General features: G+C 48.8%; 1 protein-coding gene across 1 annotated transcript in view; it reads right to left on the bottom strand.

The window, feature by feature from the left end:
* Positions 1–15,667: 15,667 nt before the first annotated feature.
* Positions 15,668–20,541, bottom strand: part of LOC119969373 (RNA-binding protein 38-like) — an 81,133-nt gene continuing 76,259 nt past the window's right edge. The window contains exon 4 of the mRNA XM_038802931.1: positions 15,668–17,448. Coding sequence (XP_038658859.1) covers positions 17,157–17,448 — 292 coding nt within the window. The 3' untranslated portion in view covers positions 15,668–17,156. The remainder of the gene's footprint in view (positions 17,449–20,541) is intronic.

Genomic DNA, 20,541 nt, shown 5'->3' with positions numbered 1-20,541 from the left:
CCACCACCTGGAGGTTCCCCTCCAATTCACTCACCATCCTGACATGGAAATATATCGCCATTCCTTCACTGTCACTGAGTCTAAGCCCTGGAACTCACTCCCTAACGGCACTGTGTGGGTACCGACATCTCATGGATGGCAGCGGTTCAAGAAGGCAGCTCAGTACCATCTTCTCAAGGGAAATTAGGAATGGGCAATAAATGCTGGCCTAACCACAGAAGCCCGAATCTCATGAACGAATAAAAAAAGTCCAGTGGTTGTGAAAATATAGAAATGTAAATTATATAAATGCAAATCTCTCTCAGGTGTACCTAAAAGATCTAATGATTCTGAAGAAGGGGTTTCTCTCGATGTCCTAACCAGTATTTACATCCTAACCACTGAAAACGCATTGCCTTGTCATAATGTCATTGTCTCTGGGTTCTTGTTTTTTTTTAAATGTATTTTATTACAAACATGTATCAAAACAGGTTACAGTGAATAAACACCCCGGGAAACATACTTCCCAACAATCAACTATACAGTCTGTACAGATTTTTCCCTTTTTTCACTCCCCCCTCCCCCGCGACAAACAGTCTCTCAAACACGGTCACAAACATCCCCCACCTTTCCTCAAACCCCCCTGAAGAACCCCTTAACTCATACTTTATCTACTCCAACCGCAGGAAGTCGTACAGGTCACCCAATACAGATGCCGACCACCACTCCAACCAAATCCACCTTGCAATCAGAGAGGCGAAGGCCACGACATCGGCCTTCCACCTCTCTATGAGCTCCAGCTTCTCTGAAATCCCAAATATTGCCATCAAAGGGTCCGGGTCCACCTCCCTCTCCACTATCCTGGCCAAGACCGTGAATACTCCTGCCCAGAATCTTCCCAATTTTTCGCAACCCCAAAACATGTGCGCGTGATTCGCTGGCCCCCGCCCACACCTCTCACACTCATCTGCTACCCCCTGAAAGAACCCACTCATTCTCGCCCGAGTCATATGCAACCTGTGCACCACCTTAAACTGTATCAGGCTGTTTCTGGGTCCTTGTTGGGTCTAAAACATCTGTGTCATTTCAAACATCACAGCAGAAACTGCATTCAAAATGTACTTAATTGGCTCAAAAGTACTTTGGGACATCCTCGGGATGTGAAAGGTGCTAAATAAATGCAAATTATTTCTTCCTCTTCATGTATGGAGTTGGTTCTTCAATCAGAAATCAACGCTAACACTCGGGAATTCCCAAATGTATGTAAACATAGTTACTTGATACTGAAAAGTGACCCAAGCTGGGACTCAAACCTGGGACCGTGGAGCTGTGAAGCAACTCTGCTAACCACTGTGCTACCGTGCTGCCCCAAATCTCTGCAAACAAAAGCAATATGTTCAAGCCTTGCACCTTTTTTGAATTACCCGAGAGCTTTGGTGGCCTGTCGTTCCCCATTGCTTTCTCCATAGCAACACCTCAGATAATCAGAGTCGACTTGCCAACCAATTGATACCCGTTTCTCCTGCAGCCTTCCTGACACACCAAAGTGCTTTGCAGCCAATAGATTATTTGTGAAATGTAGTGAGTGTTGTTGAGTTGTAACTTCCACGGAGTTGAAATCAGCGTTGGATTGCCACTCCGTGCCCACTTACCCACGCCAAATCTCTTCTGTGCCTCTTTCACCCGACTTCCCATCTCAGGCCAACAAGATCCAGGCAACTTAACAATCCTCAAGGCCCAGCGATGAAGTGCAGCAGAGGTGAATTGAAGGAGGACACCACCCTTTTTTTTTTACTGCACTCTCTGCCTTGAACCAGGTAAGTTTAAGTGTCCATTGAACTTGACAGGCCAGGGAGAAGGGAAGCATCCCAGGTAAGTGGATAAGATCTGAGGGGAGGGATGAGGTGGGGATTGGAGGTCAAGTGGCAAGGAGTTGGACATCAGTGGGGATGGGAGAGATCAACAACAGCGAGGTGGGAATGTTAGACATTCCGAGTTTGGGAGGGTAGGCTCGAAGTTGGGTCGGGGGGTAGGATCAGGCCTCGGGGAGGGGGGGTGGAGATCTGGCTGTGTGGGGGGAATGGGAGGCGAGCCAGTGGGTGGTCAGTTTGGTCGTGTCAGGGCGGTGTGAGAGCATTGCTCAGAGGGGACATGGAGGTAATCCCATGGGATGGGTCAGGAGTGGAGGGGGATATAGTGGGGGGAGTGGGGGGAGGTTAGCTAGGAAGGGGTTGGAGTCCCCTGGTAGGTCAGGGGTGTAGGTGCAGCCTTCTGAGTGGAGGGTCAGTCTGCACCTTTATGATCATTACCCTCTTGGTGTACCCCTGGGGGTCCCTGCCAGAATTATCCGAAGTTTTTGATTTAACTTGCATTTTCAGATGGTTTACAGAGCAGGGCAATTGTCCAGGGGAAGTTAGTGCTTCTCGGCAATTGACATGCAAATGCTCACTTGTGAAGTTCCAAAACAGATTCCCCAGCCCACCTTTAGGGTGCGTGAAGCCCTTTGTCCCCGCCCTGTCAGAAAATACTGCATCAAATTTGAAATGTAATCTGATGTAATGTAATCCCGGACATGCAGGAGGAGTGAGAAGGCCGTGCTAGCCGGATTGTCTTAAAGGGTCAACGTGCATCCCTCAACCACAACCTGTTTAATTGGACCTTTATCTCAGAGCTGTTTGCGGGAAATTGTTGTTTTTGAAGCCGTTACTCCATTTGCCTCCTGATGCACATAAAATGCCAGAGGATTAGTCATACACCTCTGCCTGGCTGGATTTAACACAGTTCGGGGTATCTGGGTGGATTGACAAACACTGTGGGGTATCTATTGGGGTGCATAATCTCCAGGGGAATAGTTTCAGTTCTGTCAGACGAGTAATCTATCTTGGGGGAGGGAGATATGTCACATTCTGGGAATTCAAAGGATGTTGGCATGAGGACACCTCAGGACTCGACTTTTAGCCCTCGTCAGGATGTTAAAAAACCACCTCAGTCCTCTGTGTTTTTCACCATCTCCAACCCAGGCCACTTTCCTGGAGGCAGGGTGTGTATTGGCAATGGCAGGCCAACATGTTTGCTGAGAGCATGGCCATTTATACCAATTAGCAGACACATAAGGCCAAATGAAGGAGGCCAACTGGGATTTTCCAGGCAGCCTCCAGGTCCCTGAAGAGGTGGTCCCCCAGTGACAGACCAAGGTTCATCGTTCCAGACTCAGAGCCCCTTCCCTACTGGGCAGTGAACAGCAGTAACCGTCCTGTTGAGGCATGGCTCCAAACCTCCGTATCTTTGTCATCTGCTCTCGTCTTACCGTCCTTGAGATCCCTGTGCTCCTTTACCTCTGGTCTCATCCCTATTCCGCATTTCTCTTTCACCCATCATTGGCAGTCATTCCTTCAGCTTCCCTAAACGTATCCCTAACTGTATCCCGAAGACTACCCTTATCCTTATCCCTATCCTTATCCCTAACCCTATCCTTATCCCTATCCTTATCCCTAAACCTATCCTTATCCCTAGACATATCCTTCAACCTATACCTATCTCTCAGCTTATCTTTATCTCAAAACCTATCCCTATCCTTATAACTAAATCTATCCCTAAACCTATTCTTATCCCTATCCCTGTCCTTATCCCTAGACCTAAATCCCTAAAAAATAAAAGGGCAGCACGGTAGCATTGTGGTTAGCACAATCGCTTCACAGCTCCAGGGTCCCAGGTTCGATTCCAGCTTGGGTCACTGTCTGTGCGGAGTCTGCACATCCTCCCCGTGTGTGCGTGGGTTTCCTCCGGGTGCTCCGGTTTCCTCCCACAGTCCAAAGATGTGCGGGTTGGGTGGATTGACCATGATAAATTGCCCTTAGTGTTGGGTGGGGTTACTGAGTTATGGGGATAGGGTGGAGGTGTTGACCTTGGGTAGGGGGTAGGGTGCTCTTTCGAAGAGCCGGTGCAGACTCGATGGGCCGAATGGCCTCCTTCTGCACTGTAAATTCTATGTAAAACCTATCGCTATCTCTATTGCCACCTCCACAGCCTGGTCTTCTGAAAGGTGCAGTTACAATGGAGAAAGATATAATTGCACTGTTGCCGACTGCTGCCGGGGCAAGCGGGTCCAGTCATAGGCCCAAGTAAGTGGGTTAGGGACTGGCGTCCTATATAGACGTTCATACTGGGGCTAAAGGCCCCTGTGGAACTGCAGTTCATTCTAAAACTACTTTGTTGGCAGGTCAAGGTGCTCCGAGGTAAAGAATACATTATTCTCTTGGACCTGCAGCATAGAAACAGGAGGAGGCCATTCAGCCTCTCGAGCCTGTCCCATCATGCAATGAGATCATGTCTGATCCGTTGACCACCTGCCACCTTGGCCAGCATTTAGCCCTTGACCAACAACATAATAATTCCACCTCATTGTTGTTTATGCAATGCAAATTGTCAGCCGAGTTTGTCTGGACACAAAAGCCAGAATTTCCCAGCCCCCCCACCCCCCCCCCCCCTTTCCTTGCCGTGGGTTTCCCCATGGCAGGGTCAGTGAGCCATTGAAACCTTTATTCACAATGGCTATAGAACAGTACAGCACAGAACAGGCCCTTCGGCCCTCGATGTTGTGCCGAGCAATGATCACCCTACTCAAGTCAACGTATCCACCCTATACCTGTAACCCCCCCCATTAACCTTATTTTTTAGGAAACTAAGGGCAATTTAGCATGGCCAATCCACCTAACCCGCACATCTTTGGACTGTGGGAGGAAACCGGAGCACCCGGAGGAAACCCACGCACACACGGGGAGGACGTGCAGACTCCGCACAGACAGTGACCCAGCTGGGAACTGAACCTGGGACCCTGGAGCTGTGAAGCATTTATGCTAACCACCATGCTACCGCGCTGCCCGACCAGAAAATCCAGCCAGCACAAGTTCCAGGCTTTACGCAGCTGGGAGCAATATTACCCCTTCATCAGAGGGTAACGGGTTCAAATCCCACCCTGGAGACTTGAGCTGCTGAGGAAGTTCTGCGATGTCAGGGGTGCTATCTTTCAGATGAAACATTAAAACGCGCTCCACCTCTCAGTCAGATGCAAAAGATTCCATGACACTATTTTGAAGAATAGCAGACGAGTCTGCCCCGGTATCTTGGTCAATATTTCCCCTTCAAGCAAATTCACTAAAAGAGATGATCTAGTCATTGGAATGGCGTTGTTTATGGGATCTTGTTTGTGGGATCTTGCTGTACATAAATTGGCTGCTGTGTTTCTTATATTACAACAGGACTTTTGAAAGTACTTCATTTGCTGTAAAGCACTTTAATACTTGCTGATATTGTGAAAGGCGCTATAGGAATGCAATTATCTTGTATTAAATGTAGTAGAAAGATATTTTTGAACCAACAAGGCAGGTTATAAATGAAATTCATTTGAAAAACTGTATCAGCAAGTTTCAAAAACCAGCCTACTGCTTCTTACTTCACTTGAGAATTTTATGCTTTACTAATCTTATAAGATATCTACTAAGATATTGTTTTTGAAATAATTTTCGGGGTCTTCTGCAGTGAATAACATCCCTGACTGAGCCAGAAATTCCTGGTTCAAGTCCCACTCCAGGACTGGCTGGTAAAGGAAAGCGTGTTCGTAACGCAGCCAAACAGATTGAATTTCAAGTTGTAAATCCTTTCAACACAAGCCAATGTCAGGCGGTAAAAACAAGAGGGGTTCAAGGGCAGCCATGTGATGGAGAACATTGAAGCCTCTATTATCACTATTCATAGCTCCGGAATACAACATGCATGTTTAAGTGTATGTTGCAACAGAAGGTGTGAATCAGATTGGTGTCCGCAGCATTGGGTTCAATCCCTGTTCTGGCTGGGATGGGTTGGGGACCTGCCTCCTTGCTCTACCTGTGATGGGTGTCATGGGTCATGGACTGTGGGTCGGACCTGCCTTCAGGCAGAGAACTCAAGAGAAGGTGTCCATTTTGTTGGAAAATGTTGACGTGAACGATCAAAAATTTGTTTGTGAACTTTCAAAATGTGGACTTCTCTTGTAGTGCATTACCATTGCTGGGCCATATGCAGCATGATCTTTGATCTGTTGCGCTTATGCATACAGCAAGGGGTACTCGTACTGTGGTATCCCTAAGGTCAGAGAGATGTTTCAACAATCACTGTGCCGAGACTCGGATGGAACTTAATAACTGATATTAATCTGATTACTAATTTAGAAAATTGTACAGCGCCATGGTTAGACTCCATCAGGAGTACAGAATTGAGTGCACCACCTCTCCAGTATGGTATATTGAAGCTGGACAGGGCGGCAACAGATTGCCCAGAATATTACCAGGATTTACATGATTAAATTAGGAGGACTGTTTATGCAAAGCTGGTCTTGCTGGGGGGAGTATTTGTTAGAGTGGTTGGGGAGGATTTAAACTAAAATGGCAAGGAGGAATCTTGGCAAGGAGTCAGAAGGGGAAACATCGACAACAACAAAAAGGTGAATAAGAAAAGTGATAGGCAGAGAAATCAAGGGCCTGGATCAAACAGGGCCACAGTGAAAAATAATGGGATGAGACAAGGAATGTTAAAAAGACAAGCCTTAAAGCTTTGTGCTTTAATGCACAGACCATTCGCAATAAAGCAGGTGAATTAATCATGCAAATAGATGTGAATGGGTATGATACGGGATTATGGAGATATGGCTGCAGGGTAACCAGGGATGGGAACTGAATATCCAGGGGTATTCAGAGTTTAGGAAGGACAGCCAACTAGGAAAAGACTGTGGAGTTGCATTTTTGGTTAAAGAGGAAATTGACGCAATAGTGAGGAAGATATGGGGCGCGATTCTCCCAGACAGGGAGAAATCGTAAGGCTGGTGTCAAATCCGGGCGGGTTTGATGCCAGCCTCCCCCTCCCCGACCGGGAACCGATTCTGGTCCCCGGTCGGGGCTAGTATGCCGCGGCCGTGAACTCCGGCATCGTGGGCTTAACGAATTTCGTTAAGCCCGCTTGCCAGAGTTTGCGCCGGCTGACGTGTCACATGACGTCAGCCGTGCATGCGCAGATGGGAAGACTCCAACCCGCGCATGCGCGGATGACGTCATCGGGCATTTGCGCGAAACCCGCGCATGCGCGGGCCGGGATGCCCCTCAGCCGCCCCGCGAAGTGATACAGCGGGGCGGCGGAAGGACAAAGAGTGCGCGGGAATCGGACCCGCTGCCCGCGATTGGTGCCCACCGATCGCGGGCCCATGGCACCCTTGGCACGGCCGTGGTACTGCCGCGCCAATCGGTGCCATGGTTTTCAAAATCGGGACTTTACGGCCGTTTTTACGAACGGCCAGACCAGGTGTGTTTGCCGTTCGTAAAAACGGCCGTAAAGGGCTTGGACTTCGGCCCATCGGCCAGCTGAGAATCGCTGCTGGCCGTAAAAAAATGGCGGCAGCGATTCGTGTCGGGAGTCGGGCGTGGGGGGGGGGGAGAATAGCGGGAGGGCGTCAGACTAGCGTGGCCGTAAAAATTTACGAACCCTGCTATTCTCCGCACCGTCGTGAGTGCGGAGAATTGTGCCCGAATCTGTATGGTAGAGCTGAGGAACATCAAGGGGCAAAAATATATTAGTGGGGATTGCATAGAGACCCCCAAACTTCAGGTGGAAATGGCATTAAACAGGAAATTAGAGACATATGCAATAAAGGAACATCTGTAATTATGGGTGCCTGTCTGAATATCGATTGGGCAAATTAAATTAGCCACAATGCCTTGGAGCAGGAATTCCTAGAGTGTATACAGGATGGTTTTCTGGTCCAAAATGTTGAGTAACAGATCATCCTAGACTGGGTACTGTGTAATGAGAAAGGAATCATTGGCAATCTAGTTGTGCAAGACCCCTTGGGGATGAGCAATCATAATATGATAGAATTTTTCATCAATATGGAGAGTAACGTAGCTGCTTCTGAGACTAGGATCCTGAATCTTAAAGGAAACTACGATGATATGAGGCACGAGTTGGCTATGACTGATTGGGAAACGTTAAAGGATCACAGAGAATAGGCAATGGCAAACAATCAAAGCAAGCATGGGTCAACTGCAACTGCAACAATTGTTCATTCCTGTCTGGCACAAAAGTAAAACAGTGATGGAACCATCAATTCACTAGTCACGTGCTTTAAGATATGAACAGTGGTTTTAATCTACTTACTACAGAGCCAGCCTGTTACCCGTTGAACTCTCGATGAACTGGTAGGCTGGCTCTGGACAAGGGTATTTATACAGCAGTCCAGGGGGAGGAGTCGTGGGCGGAGCCAAGGGTGGAGCCCTGTACAAACTCCTGAGAATTCCCAGAGCTACTCCCCCTAGTGGTCGGATAACGCTACTGCGCTTACAATGGTATTGGTAAATACAGTGTGAAATACTAAGTTACATTCACCACATTCACCCCCTGCAAAAAAAATCAAGTCCGGCGGAGGTGGTGGTCTACAAAGTAAGTCTGTCCGGTGGTCAAACTGTCCCGTGTGATCTGCGGAGCACCGGGGTTGCAGCCTCTTGCGGTGGCTGGATGGGTGTTGTGTTCTGGGGTACGATGGCGGACTCCAGGGAGGGTTGTGTCCGAGCTTCATACTCTTCTGGTTCGACCGGGGACTGGGGGCGCTGTGGGCTGACCGGCACGGGTGCACGGAACTGGTGGAGCGAGCTCGTGGGCTCGGGAGCGTGAGGGGGCGGCAGCATGGGGTGTAGGGTGAGGGGTCCTTCTGTGGGGGTAGAGGGGGCGCTGGATCCGGCGGGTGCCAGATCCCGGAGGGATACTGTGTCCTGGCGGCCGTCAGAGAACTCGACGAAGGCATACTGGAGGTTGGAGTAGAGCAGGCGCACCTTCTCAACAAGGGGGTCGGTTTTGTGTGCCCTGACGTGTTTCCTCAGGAGTACCGGGCCCGGTGTCCTCAGCCATGCCGTAAGTGAGACCCCCATGGTAGTGCCCCTGGAAAAAATGAAGAGCCTCTCGAGAGGGGTCTGATTGGTCGCTGTTCATAAGAGGGATCTAATAGCGTGGAGCGCGTCTGGGAGGACTTCCTGCCACTGGGAGACTTGGAGCTTTCTAGACCGGAGGGTCAGTAGGACGGTTGAGGTTGGTGTCGTGGTCCTGCTGGTCATAGCCGCAGATGGTGACATTGTCCAGGTACGGAAACGTGGCCCGCAGCCCGTACTGGTCCACCATTCTGTCCATTGCTCATTGGAACACCGAGACCCCATTAGTGACGCCGAAGGGGACCCGGAGGAAATGGAAGAGGCGGCCATTGGCCTCGAATGCCGTGTAGTGGCGGTCCTCCGGGCGGATTGGGAGCTGGTGGTATGCAGACTTCAGATCCACCGTGGAAAAGAGCCGATACTGGGTGATCTGATTTACCATGTCTGCAATCCTGGGGAGGGGATACGTGTCGAGGAGCGTAAATCTATTTATGGTCTGACTATAGTCGACAACCATGCGGAATTTTTTGCCGGTCTTAACGACCACCACCTGAGCTCTCCAGGGACTATTGCTGGCCTCTATAATCCCCTCACTGAGAAGCCTTCGGACCTCTGATCTGATAAATACCCTATCCTGCAGGCTGTATCGCCTGCTACGAGTGGCTACGGGTTTACAGTCCTTTGTGAGATTGCCGAAGAGAGGAAGGGGCGGAAATCTGCACCGTAGCGAGGCTGCAGATAGTGAGTGGGGGCAGGGGCATGCCAAAGCTGAGGGTGAGGCTCTTAAGGTTACACTGAAAATCTAGGCCTAATAAGAGTGGCGCGCAGAGTTGGGGTAAGACGTAGATGGCCAAGATGGCGACACCCATGAGTCGTCCGTGGCCGGCCGCGTGGTGGAGGTTTGCCAAGATGGCGGCCCCCATGGATCGCACGTGGCGGGAGGGGGCGGGGTCGGGGCATAGGCTGCAGCGTTTCGGGCCCCGCGGGCCTGCGGGTGTGGGGAGCGATTACTTTGTGCCGCTGAGGAGTTGGAAGCTGGGGCCCTTTTTGCGAGGCACACTCTCGCGTAGTGGCCTTTCCGCCCGCAGCTGCTGCAGGTCGCGTTGCGGGCCGGGCAGTGCTGCCGCAGGTGCTGATTCTGGCCGCAGCAATGGCAGGCTGCAGCAGCACAGTGGCTGGCTGGAGCAGCATAGTGGCTGGGCGGCCGCGTGGCACAGGCCTGGGGGAGTGGCTGGTCGGGAGCCCATGATTGGGTCGCGGGGTCCGAGGGTAACGAGGTGAGGCTGCGGAAGGAGACCTCCATCGTGGTAGCAATTTCCGCAGTTGTTTCTAAGTCTTGGGCCCCCTTTTCAGGCAGTCTTTGGCGCACATAATTAGACCTGAGGCCCGCTACAAAAACATCGCGTACAGCAAGTTCTCTATGTTCAGCCGCGGTAACCGCTTGATAGTTACAGTCATTTGATAGATTATTGAGCTCTCTTAAAAATTTGGCGAGTGATTCTGTAGGCCGCTGGCGGTGAGTCGTGAACACATGGCGTGCGTAAACTTCGTTAATGGGCCTTACATACATCTTATCGAGTATCGCTAGCGCTGCAGTATATGAACCGGCCGAGTTTAGTTGCGTAGAGATTCTGTGGCTCACCCTCGCGTGCAGTAGACTTAACTTCTGTTCCTCTGTTGTTTCGGCTGTGCCTGCTTCTGCCAGGTAGGCCTTAAAGCACCGCAGCCAGTGGAAGAAGATTTATTTTGCCTCTGCATCCTCTGGGTCGTGTTCCAGGCGTCCAGGCTTGAGGGCTGATTCCATGATCGATCCTGACTGTTCTTAAGTAGATTAAATTGATGGAACCATCAATTCACTAGACACGTGCTTTAAGATATAAACAGTGGTTTTAATCTACTTACTACAGAGCCAGCCTGTTACCCATTGAACTCTTGATGAACTGCAGGCTGGCTCTGGACAAGGGTATTTATACAGCAGTCCAGGGGGAGGAGTCATGGGCGGAGCCAAGGGTGGAGCCCTGTACAAACTCCTGAGCATTCCCAGAGCTACTCCCCCCTAGTGGTCGGATAACGCTACTGCGCTTACAATGGTATTGGTAAATACAGTGTGAATTACTAAGTTACATTCACCACAAACAGGAATGGTGGGCAAACCATGGCTTACAAGGGAAATCAGAGATGGTATTAGTTCCAAGAATGAAGCATAAAAATTGGCCAGAAAAAACAGCAGATCTGAGGATTGGGAGCAGTTTAGAATTCAGCAAAGGGGGATCAAGGGATTAATTAAGAAGGGGTAGTGGAGTACGAGGGTAAGCTTGCAAGGAACATTAAAACTGACTGTAAAAGCTTCTATAGGTACGTGAAGGGAAAAACTTGATGATGACAAGCCCCCTTCAGTCAGAAACAGGGAAATTCATAATGTGGAACAAAGAAATGTCTGACCAGCTAAATACATACTTTCATAGACTTAGAGAATTTACAATGCAGAAGGAGCCATTCAGTCTGCACCGGCCCTTGGAAAGTGCACCCTACTTAACCCCACACTTCCACCCTATCCCTGTAACCCCACCTAACCTTTTTGACACTAAGGGCAATTTAGCATGGCCAATCCACTTAACCTGCACGTCTTTGGACTGTGGGAGGAAACCAGAGCACCTGGAGGAAACCCACGCAGACACGGGGAGAATGTGCAGACTCCGCGCAGACAGTGACCCAAGCCGGGAATCGAACCTGGGACCCTGAAGCTGTGAAGCAACACTACTAACCACTGTGCTACCATGCCGCTCACTCTGTCTTCACAATAGAGGATACAAATAACATATTAGAAATTTTGGGGAAGACAGCGTTTAGTGAGAGGGAGGAACTGAAGGAAATAAGTACTCGTAGGGAAATGGTGTTGGGGATATTGTTGCAATTAAAGACTGATAAATCCTTCGGGTCTGATAATCTTAAGGAAGTGGCCCTGGAAATAGTGGATGCGTTGGTGGTCATCGTCCAGGATTCTATCGACTCTGGAACAGTTCCTGCAGATTGGAGGGTAGCTAATATACCCCACTATTTAAAAAGGGAGGTAGAGTGAAAACAGGGAATTATAGACCAGTCAGCATTATGTTGGTAGTGGGGAAAATACTAGAGTCCATTCTAAAAGATTTAATAGCAGAGCACTTGGAAAGCAATGGCTGGTCCATACAGGGTCAGCATGGATTTACGAAAGGGATTTGTCATGCTTGACAAATCTTCTGGAATTCCTCAAGGGTGTAACTAGTAGAATTGATGAGGGTGAGCCAGTGGATGTGGTTTATTTGGACTTTTAGAAGGTTTTGGACAATGTCCCACATAAGAGTAGTGTGTAAAATTAAAGCACATGGTGTTGGTTGTTGTGTATTGAGATGGTTAGAAAATTGGTCGACAGGCAGGAAGCAAAGAGTAGGAATAAATGGGTCTTTTTGGCAGGCAGTGACGAGAGAGGTACCGCTGGGACCTCAGCTGTTCACAATATATATTAATGATTTAGATGAGGGAACTAAATTTAATATCTCCAAATTTGCAGATGCCACAAAATTGGGTGAGAGGGTGTGAGGAGGATGCAGAGATGCTTTCAGTGTGATTTGGATAAGTTAAGTGAGTGGGCAAATGCATGGCAGACGCAGTATAATGTCGATCAATGTTAGGTTATCCACTTTGGTAGCAAAAACGGGAAAGCAAATCATTATCTGAATGGCTATAGATTGAGAGAGGGGAATGTGCAATGCAAACTGGGTGTCCTCATACACCAGTCACTGAAAATATGCGCGCAGGTGCAGCAGGCGGTAAAGAAGGCAAATGATTTGCTGGCCTTTATGGCGAGCAGATTTGAGTGCAGAATCAGGGATGTTTTCCTGCAATTACACAGGGCCTTGGTGAGACCACACCTTGAATATTGTGTGCAGTTTTTGTCTCCTTTAATGAGGAAACATGTTCTTGGTATAGAGGGAGTGCAGCAAAGGTCTACCAGGCTGATTCCTGTGATGACAGGACAGACGTATGATGAGAGATTGAGTTGGTTAGGATAATGCTCGTTGGTGTTTGGAAGAATATGGGGGGATTCCATAGAAATCTATAAAATTCTAAAAGGACTCGTGAGGGTGGATGTTCCTCATGGCAGGGGAGTCCAGAACCAGGGGTCTTATAAGGATATGGGGTAATTGATTTAGGATGGAGATAAGGAGAAATTTCTTCACCTAAAAAGTGCTAAGCCCATGGAATTCTCGATGACAGAAAGTAGTTGAGGATAAAACAGTATGTTTTCAAGGAGGAGATAGTATAGCTCTTGGGGCGAAAGGACTCAAAGGATATGAGGCGGGGGAAGTGGGAACAGATTACTGAGTTGGATGATCAGCAATGATTAGAATGAATGGATTAGCAGAGTCGTTCCTGGTGCCACCCCGCTATCTAACGGCACTCTGTTACCATTTTGTGCCCCAGCAGGGAATGCCCCACCCCCCACGCCGCACTTGAGAACTTTAGAGTAATTTCCTGCACTGAGGAACTCCGCTCAGGAAGAGATCAGGACACCATTTTTAAATGGCACTCCAATCTTTCATCCCCCCCCCGAGACGGCCCCTGGGCCACCACAGATCACGTAAAAGGTCCTTGCCCCCCCCCCCCCCCCCCCCCCCCCCCCCCCCCCCCCCCCCCGGCACCCTATCTCACAAAGGCAGGGCACCCCCGTGTCCGATCCCAGTGTGGGGAGAAATGCTAGCCTGGCACTTTTGGCACTGACGGGGTGGCAATACCAGGGTGTCCAGGTGGCACCAGCAGTGCCAGGGTGCCACTCTGCTCGGAGGCCGACCACCCAGGGGCCTCCATTCGCCTGGGATCCAAATGCCGTTACGCCATTTCCCCGTTTGTGAGGACTAGTGCCGAATGGTACTCGGCTATGCTCTTCTCGGCGAGGCCAATAGGGGCTGGGCGGCCGTTTGACCCAACGGCAGCATGGCTGAGTGGGTTTCTAACCTTATTTCACCGCGCGAGACTGGCTCCCGCCCACAAGATCTGGTTAGATCCCACTAGATGTAACGGCCATTGGGAATCCTGGGGTCGGCCTCTCCCGGGATCTACCAGTCTTGTCCCGCTCCGATTCCAGCGGTAAGCGGCCGGTAAACCGCACCCATTATTTTAAAATTGGAGCTCAACTATTTAAGGAATGAAATCAGGAAACACTTACACATGAATGGGAATAGAAATCTGAAATTCTCATCCCTAAAATGTTGGGGCCTATTAGAGTTCAAGACCAAGATTGATAGATAGATTGTTGTTAGGTAAGGAGAGGTGGAACATGAAGCAAGGGTGAACATGGGAATTTGGAGCATAAGCAGGCAATTCAGCCCCTTGAGCCTGCTCCGCCATTCAATCAGATCATGGCTGATCTCTTCCTGGTCTCAAATCCACCACCCTCCCTGTTCCCCATATCCCTTTACCCGTTTCTTTTAAATCAGAAATATATCTAGCTCCTTCTTGAAACCATTTAATGACTCAGACGAGGAGCACTGGTAAAACAGTTGGGTAAGGTGAGTAAAACAGAGATGGTACAGATCAGCCAATGTCTAATGAATATCAGGGTAGGCTTGAAGGGCTGAATGGCCTCTGCTTGTCCTTATAATTGTTTTCCCTCTTTTCCCCAACTTTCTCTCTTCCTTAAGACCCAGACGTAGTGATTGATATTTAGGTCTGCTAAAAGAATGCTGACAGCATTCATGGAACTCCACTCGAGTACGGTGCGCAGTTCTGGTCAGCTCATTGCAGAAAGGATGTAATTGCATCAGAGAGGGTTCAGAGGAGATGGACGAGGATGTTGCCAGGACGGGAAAATGGTAGCACAGTGGTTAGCACTGTGGCTTTATATCCCAGGTTCGATTCCCGACTGGGTCACTATCTGCACGTTCTTCCCGTATCTGCGTGGGTTTCCTCTGGGTGCTCCAGTGCTCCAGTTTCCTCCCACACTTCCCGAAAGACTTGCTGTTAGGTAATTTGGACATTCTGAATTCTCCCTCTGCGTACCCGAGGTGCCGGATCATGGCGACTAGGGGCTTTTCACAATAACTTAATTGCAGTGTTAATGTAAGCCTACTTGTGACAAGAAAGATTTTTATTGTTATTAAAATTGCAGCTATGAATAAAGGTTGGATCGGCAGGGGTTCTCCTTGGAGCAGAGGAGGCCGAGGGGAGTTTTGATTGGGATGCACAAAATCATGAGGAGCCTGGATAGTGCATGGGAAGGGCCTGTTTGTCTTAGCAAAGAGGTGAGCGACGAGGGGGCACGAGATTTAAAGTGGTTGGTAGAGAGATGAAAAGTGGTCTTTGCACCCAGGGGCGTGTGGGTGTCTGGAGCTCATTGCCTGAAAGGGGACAAGAGACAGAGACTCTCAACTCATTTAAAAGGTGTCTAGATGTGCGTCTGATGTGCTGGACCCTGCTATGGACCAAATGCTGGAAAGTTGGATTCGGCTGGGTGTCTTGTTTTTCAACCGGGATAGACACAATGTTGTGCTGTAAACTTTCTCTGATTGTATACAAGAGGTCTACCATCAGCAGAGCAGGGCAAAAGGAATCTCCCAGCTGAGGGAAAGGGGAAGACAACGAACATGCAGTCCCTGCCCCTCCACCGTCACATCGACAGGCTGTGGTACCTCAATGTAGCCAGTTACAGGAACAAGCCACCTCAGTGTGAGCGGGGGGAAAATCACATGACCGCAGAGATTTTGTTCAATATTTATGTTCCTTTATTACAACATTGAAAACATTTTTCTCAGTACCTGCTACAGTCCGATCGGAATGCCGTTATATGTAATTGTCGCTTTGAGCCTAAATTGCTTTTGCTTTTTTTTTTAACTTTTTTTTACAAAAAAAATTATTTAAAAATTGCATTTATAACTTAAAAACTTCTCATTCATTTCAGCTGGGTATAAAATGCTTGGTATCCAAATCTATCAGACATGTAGTCAGTTTGCCTCCATACAGCAGGTGTTTTTGCAATTAGGAAGTTCCAACACTGCCCAGTCGGTGTTGGACAGTAAGAAGTCTTACAACACCAGGTTAAAGTCCAACATGTTTGTTTCAAACACTAGCTTTCGGAGCACTGCTCCTTCCTCAGGTGAATGGACCTGAGGAAGGAGCAGTGCTCAGAAAGCCAGTGTTTGAAGCAAACCTGTTGGACTTTAACCTGGTGTTGTAAGACTTCTTACTGTGCTCACCCCAGTCCAACGGCGGCATCTCCACATCAGTGAGTGTTGGATAGAACACGAGATGAATACTGCATCATTAAATTGATAAAAATTACTGTCCTGTTCATATACAATTAGCTTTCTAAAAAAAAAAGCTCATTTTAAAAAATATATACCCAAGTTGAGATGATCTTAAGATTAATTACAAAATTAAGAAAATAGAACAGTGTTCTGACTACAGAAATATTGCTTCCCTTCCAAAGTTTTTTTTTGCATATCGAAATTAATTAGCAACCTATTAATTTATAATCTACTTACAATAATTTATACATTGGTAGCTGAACAACTAACTTTTCTCTTTCCCAGTTGCGATTCACAGCTCATCGCAATAAATATTAAAAAGTAGTCACAATTTTTATCCTCTGTAAGGCATTGATAAATAATAGGGTTTTATACAACAAAAATAGCGTTTTGTGTGTGTGTTCTTTCATCTCACTGCATCGTTTCTACTGCAGCTCGTACCTTACAATAAACAGTCCGCTACTCTTCATTCTAAGAGGTGGCAATAAGGAGAGAATACATTATGTAATTGGGGAGAAAGAGGCAGAGGTGGGCATTGAGAGGGTGGAAGAGAAGGTGAGAGAGAGAGAGAGAGAGGAAGACAGAGAGGCAGACACTGAGGGAGACAAGAACAGAGAGAAAGAGAGAGAGAAAGGCAGTAACAGAAAGAGATAGACAGAAAGTTGTCTGCTTTCCTGGCTTGCGATTAACGTTCGGTTTCTGATTGGAGATGCTTCTTTCCAGAAGGTAAACTGAAAGAGGTGACTGGTCTTCAAGGAGCCCAAGGCCCTGGTGGATCCTGTCTGCCCCGTTAATACTTCAAAAAACAGCTCTCCATATTCTCAATGAGATCTTACAGTAATGTCCCATTAATCGCCTGGGAGTCTTTCCACCTTAGAATAACAGTGCCAAGTGGATGATGTGAGGTCCTTTATCATTTAATCCTCCTCCTTCCCTTCCTCCATTCCCTTTACTGAATCCGGTCAGGTTGCAGCGGTTGAGGAGGATACTGTACGAAGGCGGCTGTGGCAGCACCAGCAGGACTCCCGCCCACCAAAGGCTGTTGCAGAGTGGAATAGCCAAATCCAAAGTAGCTGGCAGCGGGCGAGGCAGCATATGGGTACTGATCGTAGGCGGCATACTGAGCATAGGTGGCAGAAGCTGTATAATCAATGAATGGGGAGGTCACCGACTGCAGCTGGGTTGGAAGGACAACTCCAGGCTGCACAATAGCCTGTGGGTAAAGGTACTGGGTGGCGAGCCTGTAAATAAATAAGAGGGGAATAAGTTAGCAAACATCCCTGCAAGACAACAGTACAACAGGCAAAAAGAACTAAATAAAATGAAATATAAAGGAACTTCTATTTCTATCACATCTTTCATGACCTCAGTAAGACCAAGGAGCAGAATTAAGCCATTTGGCCCATCGAGTCTGCTCTGCCATTCAGTCATGACTGATATGTTTCTCATCCCCATTCTCCTGCCTTCTCCCTGTATCCCCTGATCCCCCTAATTAATCATGAATTAGTAGGTTGCAATGCATGGTCAAAGTACATCATTGGCTGGAAAGTGTAGTTAATGTTGCTGGAAATGCAGCAATAAATTTGCGCCCGCACGAACAGATGTGTGACCATGAGGAATCGTTTTTTCTTGCCAATGGTGGTTGAGGGATAAATATTGGCCAGGACACTGCTGAAAAGTCCCCAACTTCACACTTCAGAATAATGCAGTGGGATCTTTTATGTCCAGCTGGGAGGGCAGGCAGGGTATAAGATTAACGTCTTGTCCGACTGATGCCATTTCCGACGCTGTTAACCTAGATTCTTGCTCAAGTATCTGGAGTGGAGCTCGGACCCATGACCTCCTGAGTTAGCGGGAGAGAGAGAGTGACACCCAGGGAGCGGCAAGAGGAAACTACAGGTGGAATTTTAAGGATAGCGAAAGTTGGCACATAACACGCAAACCCCGATTCTCGAACTTCCACTGCCATTTAACCCTCACTTGAGTCTTGATGGACAGTCACTAAGGCTTCCGTCCACCCTCGGAAGGAAGTCCTGCCTGTGAGAATTGGCCAACGAACCTGGCCAGTCGCGCCGCTTCAATGGCCAGAAGCGGTACTGCAGTGCTCTGCCCGGGACTAAGTCCTGGGACCTTTGAAGAGGTAACTCTCAGGGGTTGCATTGGAGGGGAGTGTGACATTCAGGAGTAGGCCTCGGGAAGAGGGGGTGCCCACAGCTCCAAGGTCCCAGAAGGGATGGGCCTTCTGGTTAAGGTGCCCTACACCCTGCCCCATCCCCACCGCTCCCCACCCAAGATGGAGAAAAGGTTTTTTCTCTGTATCCCACCCTTCCAGCACTGCGCTCCCAGCAGCCTTAAAATTGAGGCTGGGTGAGAAAAGGCCCTTTAGGGTAGGTGAATGGGCAGGTTTCCCACCCGAGGCCCTGCCTGCCCAAGTATGAAATTGGGTCTGGGTTTGGGAGGGAGGATTTCCGGAGGGAATCCTGGCCATTCAATTTTAGGCTCACCCCTTGCCTCAGAACCCCCCCCCCCCCCCCCCCCCCCCCCCCCCTTGGGAGAATTGTAAAATTCTACTCTTAAAGTCGGCGCATTTACCAAAAAAATGATAACTTTCCAGTAGAAGTGAACAGGAAGACTGCTTACTTTAGGGAAATCTCTTTAGACACAACCAGCCTGTCTCATTGAATATCCCGACTGCAGTTTAATTCTTTTTCGACAGAAATCCCGCTAACTGTCTCTTGCACCTGCTGGTTAATGACTTTTGTAATTCCTTCCACAATTCCATTCCACTTTGGTGAAAAAATTAATTCGACTTCCTTTTTTTGTACGCCTCAACTTCCTCATTTTCTTCCTTGCTCTGTGTACACTCAAAAGGGGATTTAAATTTAACTCACAGATAGAATTTAATGTCCCTTGCAGTGACTCCATAACAAAATGTGGACTCCCCCTATCTGCGGGCAGTAGCACTGCAATGGGGTGATGGTCGAGTCAGTCAGGGGAGCAGGCTCCCCTCCCCCGTTCTTCCATACACCAAAACCAATCGCCCAATCAGAAGATAGAAATCACACCGCGAGGGTGATCAAATCCCAGATCTCGATTTGGAAACAGTCGAATGGGATCTGATGCCAGTGATTGTTGTGTGGCACAGTGTGCCTGGTTTGACAACACCAGACTTTTGAAAACTTGTGCTGAATGTCAGTCACCTCTGTTTCGAAAATCACCCCTACCCCTCATCAACTCCCACCTCACTCAATTATAATCCTGCTCATCGACTGGCTGGGGGTTTCAGAGGGAGGAGAGGAATCCCTTGATTTTGACCCAATGTCAGTGAAGGAACGGTGATTTATTTCCAGTTCAGGATGGTGAGTGGTTTGGAGGGGAACTTGCAGGTAGTTGTGTTCACATACATCTGCTGGCCTTGATCTTCTAAATGGTAGAGGTCACGGGTTTGGGAGGTGCTAACGAAAGAGACTTGGTAAGTTCCTGCAGTTCATCTTATAAATGTATGATGCACCTTCTGCCACTGTGTGTCAGTGGTGGAGGAAGGGAGTGTGGATGGGTGAGGTGTCAATCAAAAGGGCTGCTTTGCCCTGGATGTTGGGTTGAGTATTTCTTGCAAGCCAGTATTTGTCGCCCATCCCTAATTTCCCCCAAATGTTTGTTCAGTGGCCACCCCAGGATGCCGGTAGTGGGGAAAGCAGCGATGGTAATGCCATTGAATGTCAAGGGGAGATGGTCAAATCCTCTCTTGTTGGGTATCGCCATTGCCTGGCACTTGTATGGAGCAAACTTTACTTGTCATTTATCAGCCCAAGCCTGAATGTTGTCCAGGGGGCACAGACTACTTCAGGATCTGAGGAGTCACAAATGGTGCTGAGTAGAGGGGAAGTTTGGGCTCCCCCCGGGGAACATGTTTCGGTACATGCAGGTTAGGGCGTTTGCCAGGCGGCAGGTGGAGGGGTTCCCCTTGTTGCCCCCACATGGGGTACGGGAGGATTTCGGACATATACCGGGCAATGCAGAAGGTAGACGAGGCCTCGGTGGAGGAACTGAAGGGTAAATGGGAAGAGGAGCTGGGTGAGGAGATTGAGATGGGGACGTGGGCGGATGCCCTGGAGAGAGTGACTTCCTCCTCTTCCTGTGCGAGGCTTAGCCTCATACAGTTCAAGGTGCTGCATAGGGCCCACATGACTGGGACGAGGGTGAGTAGGTTCTTCGGGGGCGAAGACAGGTGTGCTAGGTGCTCGGGGTGCCCAGCGAACCACGCCCATATGTTTTGGGCGTGCCCAGCGTTGGGGGAGTTTTGGAAGGGGATAGCAAGGATGGTGTCGAGGGTG

This window comes from Scyliorhinus canicula, chromosome 7, assembly GCF_902713615.1.
Source record: "Scyliorhinus canicula chromosome 7, sScyCan1.1, whole genome shotgun sequence".
In the NCBI taxonomy this organism is placed as follows: Eukaryota; Metazoa; Chordata; class Chondrichthyes; order Carcharhiniformes; family Scyliorhinidae; genus Scyliorhinus; species Scyliorhinus canicula.
The sequence above is the reverse complement of the archived record's forward strand: the minus strand, read 5'-3'. Positions and strand labels throughout refer to the sequence as shown.